Source organism: Stegostoma tigrinum, chromosome 4 (assembly GCF_030684315.1).
Source record: "Stegostoma tigrinum isolate sSteTig4 chromosome 4, sSteTig4.hap1, whole genome shotgun sequence".
NCBI lineage: Eukaryota > Metazoa > Chordata > Chondrichthyes > Orectolobiformes > Stegostomatidae > Stegostoma > Stegostoma tigrinum.
Window position 1 is genome coordinate 99,730,359 of NC_081357.1, and position 12,971 is coordinate 99,743,329.

The 12,971-nt window shown below is 42.4% G+C and overlaps 1 protein-coding gene across 2 annotated transcripts in view; it reads left to right on the forward strand.

Annotated features, from left to right (window-relative positions):
* Positions 1-12,971, forward strand: part of hmgcll1 (3-hydroxymethyl-3-methylglutaryl-CoA lyase-like 1) — a 110,711-nt gene that overhangs the window by 24,608 nt on the left and 73,132 nt on the right. For both annotated transcript variants that reach the window (XM_048531363.2, XM_048531364.2), the window contains one exon: positions 12,649-12,712. In XM_048531363.2, coding sequence (XP_048387320.2) covers positions 12,649-12,712 — 64 coding nt within the window. The remainder of the gene's footprint in view (positions 1-12,648; positions 12,713-12,971) is intronic.

The following is a 12,971-nucleotide window of genomic DNA, read 5'->3' on the forward strand; positions in this document are numbered from 1 at the left end:
ACACAATGTTAGGAAAAACACTTCACTGGAATAGACAGACAATAAGATGAAAAAAAAAGAATGTGGCCTGAATTAAATATTGAGGAAAACTTTGGTGCAGAGAGCTGTTGAACAGAAGTGGGAAATATTTGAATGCAGATGGTAGAAGGACAAATCAGGTATATTGCAGGGAAAATAATTTGGCATGTAACAAAGGCTGTGATTCTTTGGGTTAATAGATGAGGTCAAGTTTGAAATTGCAAAATGGAATCATTTGAAAATGAGAGTTGTGCTAAGTAACAAAAGTAGGAAAGGACAATCCAACATTTTGCTCCAGTAACACAGAACGTCTCCCGCCCCAACACCCCCAGTGAAACAGGTGGGAAACTTGTAGGAATCCTCTATTGTTTCTGTGGGGAGGCGGCATCTAATTCAATTTAAACCAACTCAGGTACTTAACTGGCCCAGTGTGGGACTCCTGAGAATTCAATGTGCGGCCTGTGGAAGCCTGTTAAATCCCTGATCCACGCTAAATTCTGTTGGGTTTTGGGATACATATCTTAAAATATTTCAGTTTTGAGTCTAATTGGCATTCTGCTGCTGTCAGGGAGGATTCCTGTGTTGGGGCCCACCGTTGATTCCTGATGCCAGGAATCAGTCGTGCCTGCTCCTTCCTGATTCCTGTGACCTCCTGTGCCCACTGCTGCTTTACCATCTTCTAGTGATCTCTAAACTCAGCACACTGGGTGTGAGACAAACTGAGTGCAAAGAGCACTGAAGTGGTGTTCTGTAGGTGTATTAGGGATAGCCGAGGTCAAAACCTTGCCATACCTGACGATCCACTACCACCATCTCAGAGCTAGAAAAGGAAGAGTAATCAATTGATCAGTCAGTCAACCCCAGCATAATACTTCACATCCTAAACACAAAGGAAGACAAGCTCCCCATGGAGAGTGAAGAAGTGACAAAGAGCTCTTGACTAAGTCACCTCACTTTGACTTTGAGAGAAGACTGACTTCAAGATTTTGGGATTCCCAGAGGAGAATTTTAAAACAACTAGTGAAGGTTAACATTCAAACGGGACGTGATTTTAAAGAAGTTACTCAAAGTTATGATAGAAACATCAGTTGAACCTGTTAGTTTACAACTGACAATATAGAAAGAAGAAAACAAAGGAAAAATGGAGACTCTGATAACAATTTAACATTACAGGGAGTGAACAGAGCAGTGGGGTTAGATCAGAGGGTTCATGTGAAAAACAGCACAGATAGAAGCCTGATGGGCTAAATGATCTGATTCGGTTCTTCTGATCTGGAAATCACTTTCAAATTATGCCATGGAAAAGCGTTATATTTTGTGTATTTGAAATAACATTTGGAATTAGAAATAAAACATAGAACAGCGCAGCACAGGAACGGGCCCTTCAGCCCACAGTGTTGTGCCAAACATGATGCCAAATTAAAACAATCCCTCCTGCCTGCCCTTGGTCCATATCACTCCATTTCTTGCATACTCATGTGCTTACCTAAACGCCCCTATTGTATCTACCTTCATCATCACCCCTGGCAGTGTTCCAGACTCCTCCCACTCTCTGTCTAAAAAACTTATCCCTCCCATCTCCTTTGAACTTTCTGCCTCCCACCTGAAATTCATACCCCTAGTATTAGACATTTCAACCTTAGGATAAAGATTCTGACCATCAACCCTATCTATGCGTCTGATAATTTTATACATTCCTATTAAGCCTCCCCCCAGCCTGTGCTGAGTTAATAAAGGATAAAGAATTAATTTCTTTACCCAATTTACTGAATTTTTAGAAATACATTTCAGATGATGTATTGAAGGCACAGTGAAATTCCAAAAGCTGTTACTTACAAGAAACAAGAAGATTAATGAGGCCAGTTACAGTTTCCTATCCTTGACTCTTCTTGGATATGCTTAATATATTTTCAGATGCATAGCATTTTCTCCTAATCTTAGAATGGATGGAGGAAATGAATTGTCAATTCAAATGGCACACATTGCAGTCATAAAAAATGTATTGAATATAGAAAGATCCCCAGCAATTTCAAATACACGAGGAAATCAACAGTTCAAGTTCAGTAAATACAAGGGTGAGATCAGGTAGCTTACAACAAGTAACATGTTCCTAATTATTTTGTAGCACACCCTCCACAATGGTTTTTAGATCTCCATGTAGAAAAGGCTGTATGGTAATTACAATGAATAACTTAGTTGACATTTGCCAGTGGTGATAAAGTCAACTTTCCACAGTAAAACAATATTTTAAAGAGCAGCTTTTTGAATAAGCTGCAAAAATGTTAATGACTGCAACGATGTTTTATTTTGAACAAAATACTCTCAGATGTTGTTCTTCAGAATTGACTTGAGTATTCCAGAGATGCTGAAAAGATTCTCGTTGAGAGCTGGATATAAAGTAATTCAAAGTGGTTAGCAATTGGTATGTAATATAAAAATTAATTTGCATTTCTGCGTGTTGCCAAAACATGCCATCTTGCCAAACCCAAACACTGCAGAGCGCTTGGTTTTATAACAACCTGGCTCATCTATACATCCTTCTAGAAACAGAACAAAATGATTTTAATAAAGGCAAATTAATTCAAAGATACCTGTGTATTTTCAAATGAAGGCTGCCAAAAATTTTAGAAAATAGAATGGAAAGTTCTTTACTGACAATTGTTACAGCATTTTCTATATTTACAGAGATATTCTAAGCCATCTCACTGACTACTCAATTGATAATCCCTGCCTGTCTCAATACCCCTCCCATACCTGATCCCTCACTGAATCCTCATTCCTGAGCACTCATTAACCCCCCAATTCTTGATCTCTCACTGATACTCCCCATTCCTGATCCTTCACTGATCTCTCACTGACCCCTTCGTCCCTGATCCTTCACTGACCCCACTATTCCAGATCCTTCACTGACCCCCTCATCCTGATCCTTCACTGACCCCACTATTCCAGATCCTTCACTGACCACACCATTCCAGACCCTTCACTGTCCTCCCATTCCTGATCCTTCACTGACCCCCATTCTTGATCCTTCACTGACCCCTCATTCCTGAATCTTCACTGACCCCACTATTCCCGATCCTTCATTGCCCCTCCATTCCTGATCCCTCACCAACAGCTCCCTATGTCCTGATCCCTCATCAAGTCCCCCATTCCTGATCCCTCACTGACTGCCTTCCCCATTCCAGATCGCTCAGTAAACCCCCATTCCTGATCCCTCATTGACCCGCTTCATTTCTGATCCCTCATTTACCATCTCCATCCCTGAGCCCTCACTGATGCCATCCCATTCCTTATCCCTCACTGTTCCCTCTATTCCTGAGCCCTCACTGACAACCCTATTCCTGATCCCACATTGACCTCCCCCTTTTCTGATCCCTCACTGACTGACATCCCTCACTCTCACACTGACCATCCACCCCTCCACTCCTCCTCCCCTTCTGCACTCCCTGCTTCTTGCTGCCTGATGCATTATTGTGCTAACAAGGTGTAGAGCTGGATGAACTCAGCAGGCCAAGCAGCATCAGAGAGGGGGAGGCGGATAGAAGCTGGATAGAGGAGAAGATAAGTGGAGAGGAGACAGACAGGTCAAAGAGGCGGGGATGAAGCCAGTAGAGCTGAGTGTAGGTGGGGAGGTAGGGAGGGGATAGGTCAGTCCGGGGAGGACGGACAGGCCAAGGGGGCAGGATGAGGTAGTGGGTAGGAGATGGGGGTGGTGATTGAGGTGGGAGGAGGGGATAGGTGAGAGGAAGGACAGTTTAGGGAGTGGGGACGAGCTGGGCTGGTTTTGGGATGCAGCCGGGGGAGGGGAGATTTTGAAGCTTGTGAAGTCCACATTGATACCATTGGGCTGCAGGGTTCCCAAATGAAATATAAGGTGCTGGTCCTGCAAACTTCAGGTGGCATCATTGTGGCACTGCAGGAGGCCCAGGATGGAAATGTTGTCTAAGAAATGGGAGGGGGAGTTGAAATGGTTCACGACTGGGAGGTGCAGTTGTTTATTGCGAACCGAGCGTAGGTGTTCTGCAAAGCGGTCTCCAAGCCTCCGCTTGGTTTCCCCAATGTAGAGGAAGCCACAATGGATACAGCGGATACAGCATACCACATTAGCAGATGTGCAGGTGAACATCTGCTTGATGTGGAAAGTCTTCTTGGGGCCTGGGATGGGAATGAGGGATGAGCTGTGGAGGCAGGTGTAGCACTTCCTGCAGTTGCAGGGAAAAGTGCCGGGTATGGTGGGGCTGGAGGGGACTGTGGAGCGGACGAGGGAGTCCTGGAGAGAGTGGTCCCTCCGGAAAGCAGATAATGGTGGGGAGGGAAAAATGTCTTTGGTGGTGGGGTCGGATTGCAGATGATGCACTGGATCCAGATGTTGGTGGGGTGGTATGTGAGGATGAGGGGGATTCTGTTTTGGTTGTTATTGCGGGGAGGGGGTGTGAGGGATGAGTTGTGGGAAATGCGAGAGACACGGTTAAGGGCATTCTCGACCACTGTGGCAGGGGGTGGGGGGGTGGTGAAGTTGCAGTCTTTGCAAAATGAAGACATCCGAGATGTACGGGTGTGGAATGCCTCACCCAGGGAGCAGATGCAGTGGAGGTGAATGAATTGGGAATAGTGGATGGTATTTTTGCAGGAAGGTGGGTGGGAGGAGGTGGATTCTAGGTAGCTGTGGGAGTCAGTGGGCTTGAAATGGAGATCGGTTTCTAGGTGGTTGCCAGAGATGGAGACAGAGAGGTCCAGGAAGGAGAGAGGTATTACAGATGGTCCAGGTGAACTTAAGGTTGGGGTGAAAGGTGTTAGGGAAATGGATGAACTGTTTGAGCTCCTCGTGGGAGCACGAGGCAGCGCCGATACAGTCATCAATGTAACAGAGGAAGAGGTGGGGTTTAGGGCCAGTGTAGGTACGGAAGATGGATTGTTCCAAGTAACCTTTGACAGACATAACCTGCCTGTCATCCCTGGACTGACCTACCCCCTCCTTACCTTCCCACCTACCCTCACTTTTACTGGCTCCATCCCCGCCTCGTTGACCTGTCTGTCTCCTCTCCACCTATCTTCTCCTCTATCCATCTTTGATCCGCCTCCCCTCTCTCCTTATTTATTTCAGAACCCTCTCCCCCTCCCCCATTTCTGAAGAAGGGTCTAGGCCCGAAGCATCAGCCTTCCTGCTCCTCTGATGCTGCTTGGCCTGCTGTATTCATCCAGCTCTGCACCTTTTTATCTCGGATTCTCCTGCATCTGCAGTTCCTACTATCTCTGAAGCAGTATTGTGCTGTTTGGCTTTCCCACTCTAGCTCCCTGCCTAAGCCTCCCTCACTTCTGCAATCCCCTCCACCAACTGCACTTCTTCTCGGAAACCTGCAAAACTGTGGGATCGCCTTTAAAGTAAAAAGTGTGTGGAGCACTATTGCTTTAACTGAGCAATTAAAAAAAGTCAATCAGTAACCCACTTCGTCCACGTGCAACCTGAGATCCTTTAATTCATCTGCTGATTCGCTGATGTCTCTCTGGGTTTATACCAAGCCACCCATCCTGAATACTCCAAAACCATCCAGCTTTTCGTTTGGCCCTGACTGTGAAGGAACTGGTAAGGAATGGTTCCATCTGCAGATTCCAGCACCCACCAAGAGTCAAGGCCATTAGAATAGGATGAGTAAAGAATTTTGAAATCCCAGTTATAAAAGTGACCAAAGAAGGTTCAAAGACTGTACAATTGCTGGAGCCCAGTGACCCTCACTAATAAAGTTATGATGGAGCAGAATAAAGATGGATAACATCTGTGTCTATCTGTCTTAAATACAAAGCCAAATAACTGTTGGATTTTCCGAGTCATAAACTGCGTGCTCAGTTACCCAGCTTTACCACATCTGGTGGAGTTTTATCTGCGAATGGACAACTGTTAAGTTCTGCAGTTTGTGAATATATGGTGGATGTTTATATATGTTTCATCTGTCGGCAGAGACGTTATCAGTCCTTGTTGAGATAGTTTGTAATCTGATGAACAGTATTTAAACAAAGGCTTGTGTTAATAAAGCTTCTTAAATAAACTAAAGCGGAACACCAGACACATTCAGTAAACAAATCCGGGGCTGACTTTTCAAAACTGCATCGCATTTTTGACAATTATGTTTGTCATTTGAAAAAGAAGCTGCTATCTTGCTCGTCGTTTTGAAATAATCTAGAATTATATAAACTGTAATTGCAGTGGACTTCTTGACATATTTTGAAAATGATCCGTATGGTTACTGTGACATCGACATCACACACTGCTTAGATACAAACGTTGCTGAAACAGTGCTGTTATTGATGGACTTTTGGAACTGATTAAAGATATTGTGAACCTCATTATCTGTAGATATGCCGATAAAATACCAATATTTGAGCTGTATGTTGTGATGTATTCCGGTAACTGAAAAGATGGTGTTTATACAACTATAATTTTTTGCATAACATTTGTTTTTTGAGAAGGAGCCTTTTGGCCCAATTTGTATACAGTAAGAGCTATCTATTTTATTTTCACTGTCCAGTCCATAGCCTGGTAGGTTATAGGTCTTCAAGTCACATCCAAGTACTCTTTAAAGGTGACGATCATTTCAGCTTCTGCTATCACAACATTAATGTCTGTTTATATAACACATTTAAACTAACAAAATGTGTATCAAAGTGCTTCACAGATACAATAAAAAAGAGACACAAAAGGAGAAATTAGGGGCAAAATAAGTGTGTTTTAAAGCGTTTCTAAAAAGAAGGAAGAGACGAGGAAATGCAAGGAGGAAATATCTTGGTTTGGGGCTGTTACAGCTGAATTTTGGCATCAGTGATGAAACAATTAAAATCGGGGATGATCCAAGAGGACAGAACATGGTTGTAGGACTGGATGAGATTACAAATGTAGTTAAGGCTGAGATCATAAAAAGATTTGAAGACAAATGTGAAAATGTTAAAGTTGAGGCAGTGCTTAAATGGGAGTCAGTGTACATCAGCGAGCAAAAGGGTAAGTGAACAAGGTTTTATTAAAATGCTGATAGCTAAATTTGAACGACCCCAAACTTTGGAGCATAGACTTTTGGAGACTCACTGGGGGTGTTTTTGGTGGTCAGATCTGATTGTGGCAAGAGGTTGGCTGAGGGTTTCAGCAGCAGAAGAGCTGAAACAGCAATCGAAAATGATGAGATTATCAAGCTATAAGTGTTTGAAAGGCTGTCTTGTGATCAAGTATAACACTGAGGATGTGAATAGTCAGCTTCAACTTCAAAGTTGCCAGGAAAAGGTATGGAGTCAGGGGCGAGGAAACAGTTTGTGACAGGGACTGAAGTCATTGTAACTCCAGTTCAAGCAGTGAATTCCAGAAACACACTGGCTTCCCGGTGAAAATATTTATCTTCAGCTCCGCTCTAATCCTTTTACAAATTATTTTAATTCGATGTTTTCAGTTATCGCTCTCAGGGAATTTTTTATTTATTCATCTGTGGGTGTCGCTGGCCAGCCAGCATGTCTTGCCCATCCCTATTTGCCCTTGCGAAGGTTGTGGTGACCTTCCTTCTTGAACCGTTGCAGTCCACTTGTGGTAAGTTGACACATAATGCTGTTAGGGAGGAAATTCCAGGATTTTGACCCAGCGACATTGAAGAAACGGCGAAATATTTTCAAGTCAGGATGGTGAGTGGTTTGGAGGGGAAATGAAGGCAGTGGTGTTCCCATGTATCTGTTGCCCTTTTTCTTCTAGATGGAAGTGGTCAGGAGTTTGGAAGGTGCTGTCTGAGGATCTTTGGTGAATTTCTGCAGTGCATCTTGTAGATAGTACACATTGCTGCTACTGAGCATTGGTGGTGAGGGGAGTGAATGCTTGTGGATGCAGTGCCAATCAAGCGGGCTGCTTTGTCCTGGATGGTGTCAAGCTTCTTGAGTGTTGTTGGGGCTGCACTCATCCAGGCAAGTGGGGAGTATTCCATCACACTCCTGACTTGTGTCTTGTGGATGGTGGACAGATTTTGGGGAGTCAGGAGTTGAGTTACTCACTGCAGTATTCCCAGCTTCTGACCTGCTCTTGTAGAATGAGTCCTTCCTATCCACTCCATCTACGCCTAATTTTATACACCTCAACTCAATCTGCTTCCTCTGTTCCAAAGTCAACAATCCCAGCCTAACCAATCTTCCCTTACTGCTGAAAGGTTTCAATCTCAATAATGTAATGCATTCTCTCTATTGTTATCACATTTCCTAGAACGTTGATGCTAGAACTGTGTGTAACACTCTGTACACGGTCTAACTAGAGTTTTACAGTGCAACCACCCAGTTACTAGGGATGAGCTGTTTCATTATCATACATTCCCACCAGCTACATAAATTTTGAACTTAAAACGGAGGTGATGTTGCTAAATATCAGACTGTGTACAGCTCAATATCAAAAACAAGTCAGACAGGTTTTTACCAAATAAGAACTAGTTTATTGCCTGCAGAGCATTGTCTCAAAAGTACCTTGGCCAAATAACTGTTAAATTTTGAGAAACACATTATTCACAGTTTGTTGCAAGTGCTGGTTCTACAGCTTGAATCACTTGCCATTCAAGCTGTTGGTGTTTTGGCTTCTCACTGGATCATTTATGGCTAATTGAATTCTCTTTTTCTGGAGACAGTTGTATAGATTCAGACCTATCCCTTAAGAAAGCTCTACTTGCAATATTGAGGTCTTCCACTGAGTTTTCATCTGGAACATTGATGTGAATGGTTTCAAAGAAAGAAAGGAAAGGCTGTTTCCCCCACAGCAAGTTTTCTCTGACTTGTCTGTGTTCGCAACCAATATATTATACTGACATACTGAGTCATAGGACCTCTCTCTGAAAACATTGTTGACCCAGGGTCTCCATCTGGCAGTTTGTACTCTTTTGCAAATGCAACAGCTTGCTGCTTTAGCTGCTTGTAATTTTTTTGCGATGATCAAACAGAAAAGCAGGAAGAATTTTATGTTATGTCATGAGATAAATACATAATTCATGCCTGGGATGTGACCATCATTAGCACGGTTAGCATTCATTGCCCATCCCAAATTGTCCTTGAGAAGGTGGTGATGCATTTCAAACTTGAACCACTCGGTCCATCTAATGCAGATGCACCCACAGTGTTGTTAAGAAGGGAGTTCCAGGATATTGAATCTGCAGCAGTGAAGAAATGGTGATATAATTCCAAGTCAAGATGGTGTGTGTCTCAGAGGGGAAGATTGTGGTGAAGATTGTGTTTCAGTATATCTGCTGCCTCTGACTTCCTCAGCGGTAGAACTTGCATTGGGATTGCTTTCAAAGGAGCTTTGCCAAGAGTCTATTTTTATATCTTGTAGATGGTACACTCTGCAGACATGGTATGTATGCAGTGGATGAAATGAGTGTTGAAGGTGGTTGAAAGTGCAGTGACCATGCAGATGTGGAGTTCAGACAGAGAAAGGGTTATGCTCTGGAGTCTGTGCAGAAGTCAGTTTGTACAATGAGGAGCTGTTCATAATTACTGGAAATGTTTATATGTCAGGCCCTTAAAATTACACCCCTGAGACTGTGTTTGTAAGTACGAGTATTCATAAGTTATATGTTCAAAAATATGTATTTGATGGTGGAGCGAGTGCAAGTTTGTAGATGTAGTGCCAATCAAGCAGCTGCTATGTCCTGGATGGTGTCAAGCTTCTTGAACATTATTGGAGCTGCACCCATCCAGGCAATACATTCTATATCCCATCAAATTCCTAACTTGTGCCCTGTGGATGGTAGACAGGCTTTGGGAACTCAGGAGGTGAGTTATTCAGCAGGGAGCTCCCAGCTTCTGATCTACTGTTTTATCCACAGTATTAATGTGAGTGGTCCAGCTCAGTTTCTGGGCAATGGTAATCCACGGGATGTTGTTTGTAAGGGATTCCATTGAATATCTAGTTGAGATGATTAGATTCTCTCCTGGGCAATGGTCATCGCCGAGAATCTGAGGAGGTGCCAGATTACTGGAAATTTGCAAACATTACAGTCTTTTTAAAAAAAAATGTTAGTAAGGATAAGCCCAGCAATCACAGACCAGTCAGTTTAACTTCAATAGTTGGTAAACTTCTAGAAACAATTATTTGGGATAGAATAAGGCACATGGGAACAAGGTGGGTTGGATGGAAAGATCCAGGATGGATTTCTAAAGGGGAAACAGAGTTTCAGTACTATTTTTCGAAGAGATAACGGAAATGGTTAATGAGGATAATGCTGCTGATGTGGTGTGCATGGATTTTCAATATATGTCTAATACAGTGCCACACATCAGACTTGTGCAGGAAGTTACATGAAATGAAAGGGACACTGAAAATGTGGATAGAAAATTGGCTGCTGAGTGATTAAAAAGAAACAGTGAGTAATGGCCAATGGAATTTTTTTCTTAGCTGAACAAAGGTTTGATATAGGTTATGATCTGGATCTTAATTTGTTGGAGACAATTTCAAAGTTTGTGAATGATTAAAAAAATGTGGCAGCATTGTAATGTGAGTTAGACAGTGTAGAACTCCAGAAGAACACAGACAAGGTGGTGAAGTAGGCTGATAAGTGGCAAATGAAAATCAATGCAGAGAAATGTAACACAGTGCATTTTAATAGTAGATAATAGTAGACAGATAACATAACAGAAAGGGTTTCAGGGTGGCGCGATGTCTCAGTGGTTAGCACTGCTGCCTCTCAGGGACCTGGGCTCAATTCCACCCTCAGGTGACTGCGGGTGGAGTTTGCACGTTCTCCCTGTGTCTGTGTGGGTTTCCTCTGTGTGCTCCAGTTTCCTCCCACATTCCAAAGATGTGCAGGTTGGGTGGATTGTCCATGCTAAATTGTTTGTAGTGTTCAGGGATGTATAGCTTAGGTGGGTTATAAAGTAATAGGGGATGGGTCTGGATGGGATGCTCCAAGGGTTGGTTTGGACTGTCTGGGCTGAAGGGCCTGTTTCCACACTGTAGATGTTATTAGATGTTATCAGCTTCTGTACAGTGTGGAAACAGGCCCTTTGGCCCAACAAGTCCACACAGCCCCTTGAAGCATCCCACCCAGACCCATCCCCCTATATCCCACACACCCCTGAACACTACAGGCAATTTAGCATGGCCAATCCACCTAGCCTGCACATCTTTGGACTGTGGGAGGAAACCGGAGCACCCGGAGGAAACCCACGCAGACACGGGGAGAATGTGCTTCTAATATTCTATGATGATGACCTATGATGATGTTTTATTCCAAGGGATCTGGATGTATATGTGCACGACCCATTAAAGATGGCAGGACTGGAAGAAAGAGTAGTTAATAAAATATTTAGTATCCTGGACTTTATTAATAGGGGCATAAAGAATGAAAGCAAGGAGGTAAAGCTGAACTTCTAAAAGACACTTGTTGGTCCTCATCTGGAGTATTGCGTACGTTCTAGATACCACATTGGGAGATAGTGCAGGATAGATTTACAAGAATATTTTCAGTTATGAGGAGCAATGTAGTCTAAGAGGAGGTCTGATAGCATTTTCAAAACCATGAAGGAGTTGGATAGGGACATACTGTTCCTTCTTGTAAAAGGATCATGAGCGAGAGGGCGCAGGTGTAAAGTGATTTCCAAAAAAGGCAAATGCGAATAAGAAGAGATTTTTGCACACAGTGAGTGGTTCAGATTTAGAACACATCATCTGGAAGTAGAGTTGAGGAAAGTCAATTGAAGCATTCAAGAAGTCATTGGATAGTTATTTAAATAAATAATATACAAAGTTATGGGGAAAAAAAGGAGGAAATTGGCACTAAGTTATGATGCTCATTTGGAGAGCTGGTGCAGACGCAGTGGGCCGAGTGGCCTACTTTTGCACCATAACAGTTTTGTTATTGTAATTCTTTGAAGATACTTGGCAATTATCAGCCCGAGTGTGAAGCCCCTCCCCCCACCCTCCCCAGGAGTTGGTATTATAGATGATCAATTCCAAAACAGACTATTGTATCTCGACTCAACCAGAATCAGATAACTTGTACTTATGGTCAAAAGTGTCTGACTGAGAAGGAAGAAGCAGGATTAAAAGTCAAAGTATAAATTTAAATTGTAGTGTAATGAGTGAGAGGGAGTTCCATCACACTTCACAATATAATTTAAGATCTGTTCACAATCTTGCATAAGATTACATAGATTTTCTGTAAACATTTGGAATAACCTTGAAAGATCATCCAGACTTATTTTGTCAGTTAAAATTTGCTTTTGAGGTGATTAGTAAAGTGATTTTGCAGCTTTAAGTTGCGATATTAATAATGGCATACTTCCTTTAGAATAATCTACCACAAAACAAATATATGTTCCTGAGATAGTGGGAACTGCCAATGCTGGATAATCTGAGATAACAAGGTGAAGAGCTGGAAGAACACAGCAGGACAAGCAACATCAGAGGAGCATTTTAATCAGAGGTCATAAGACTTGACTAAACAAAAACTTCCCTGTTTATGGAATATGTCAAATAATTATTAAATCCCTCATCTCTAGACTTTATAAATTTCTGGAGATTATTTTCACAAACAATGAACCAATATTTATTCAATGATTGTTAATGCTCTTAAAGTACAACAATAAAGGAAGCAAAGTGTCATTTTATTTTTACTGTCCTAACAACAGGTATGTGTCCTGCGCAGTAACATGTCCTTATGAAGGAAGCATTGCACCAGCTAAGGTTGCGGAGGTAAGCTATATGGCCAAGATTGTACTAAGAATGGCATGGGAACTGGCTCAGACAATTACATTTGAAAGGTAAATGATTTGGAAAGTTGCTTATCAGAATATATCTCTGTTGTAAGGTTTCTCATAGCTATTCCTTCATGTTTAGAAACACACACAGTGAGGACACAAGAGAAACTTAACTTACTCATGATAACTATAGTAAGGATCATCTTCTACCAATATGCCAATTAAATTGTTCAAATACAACAGCTCAATATGTC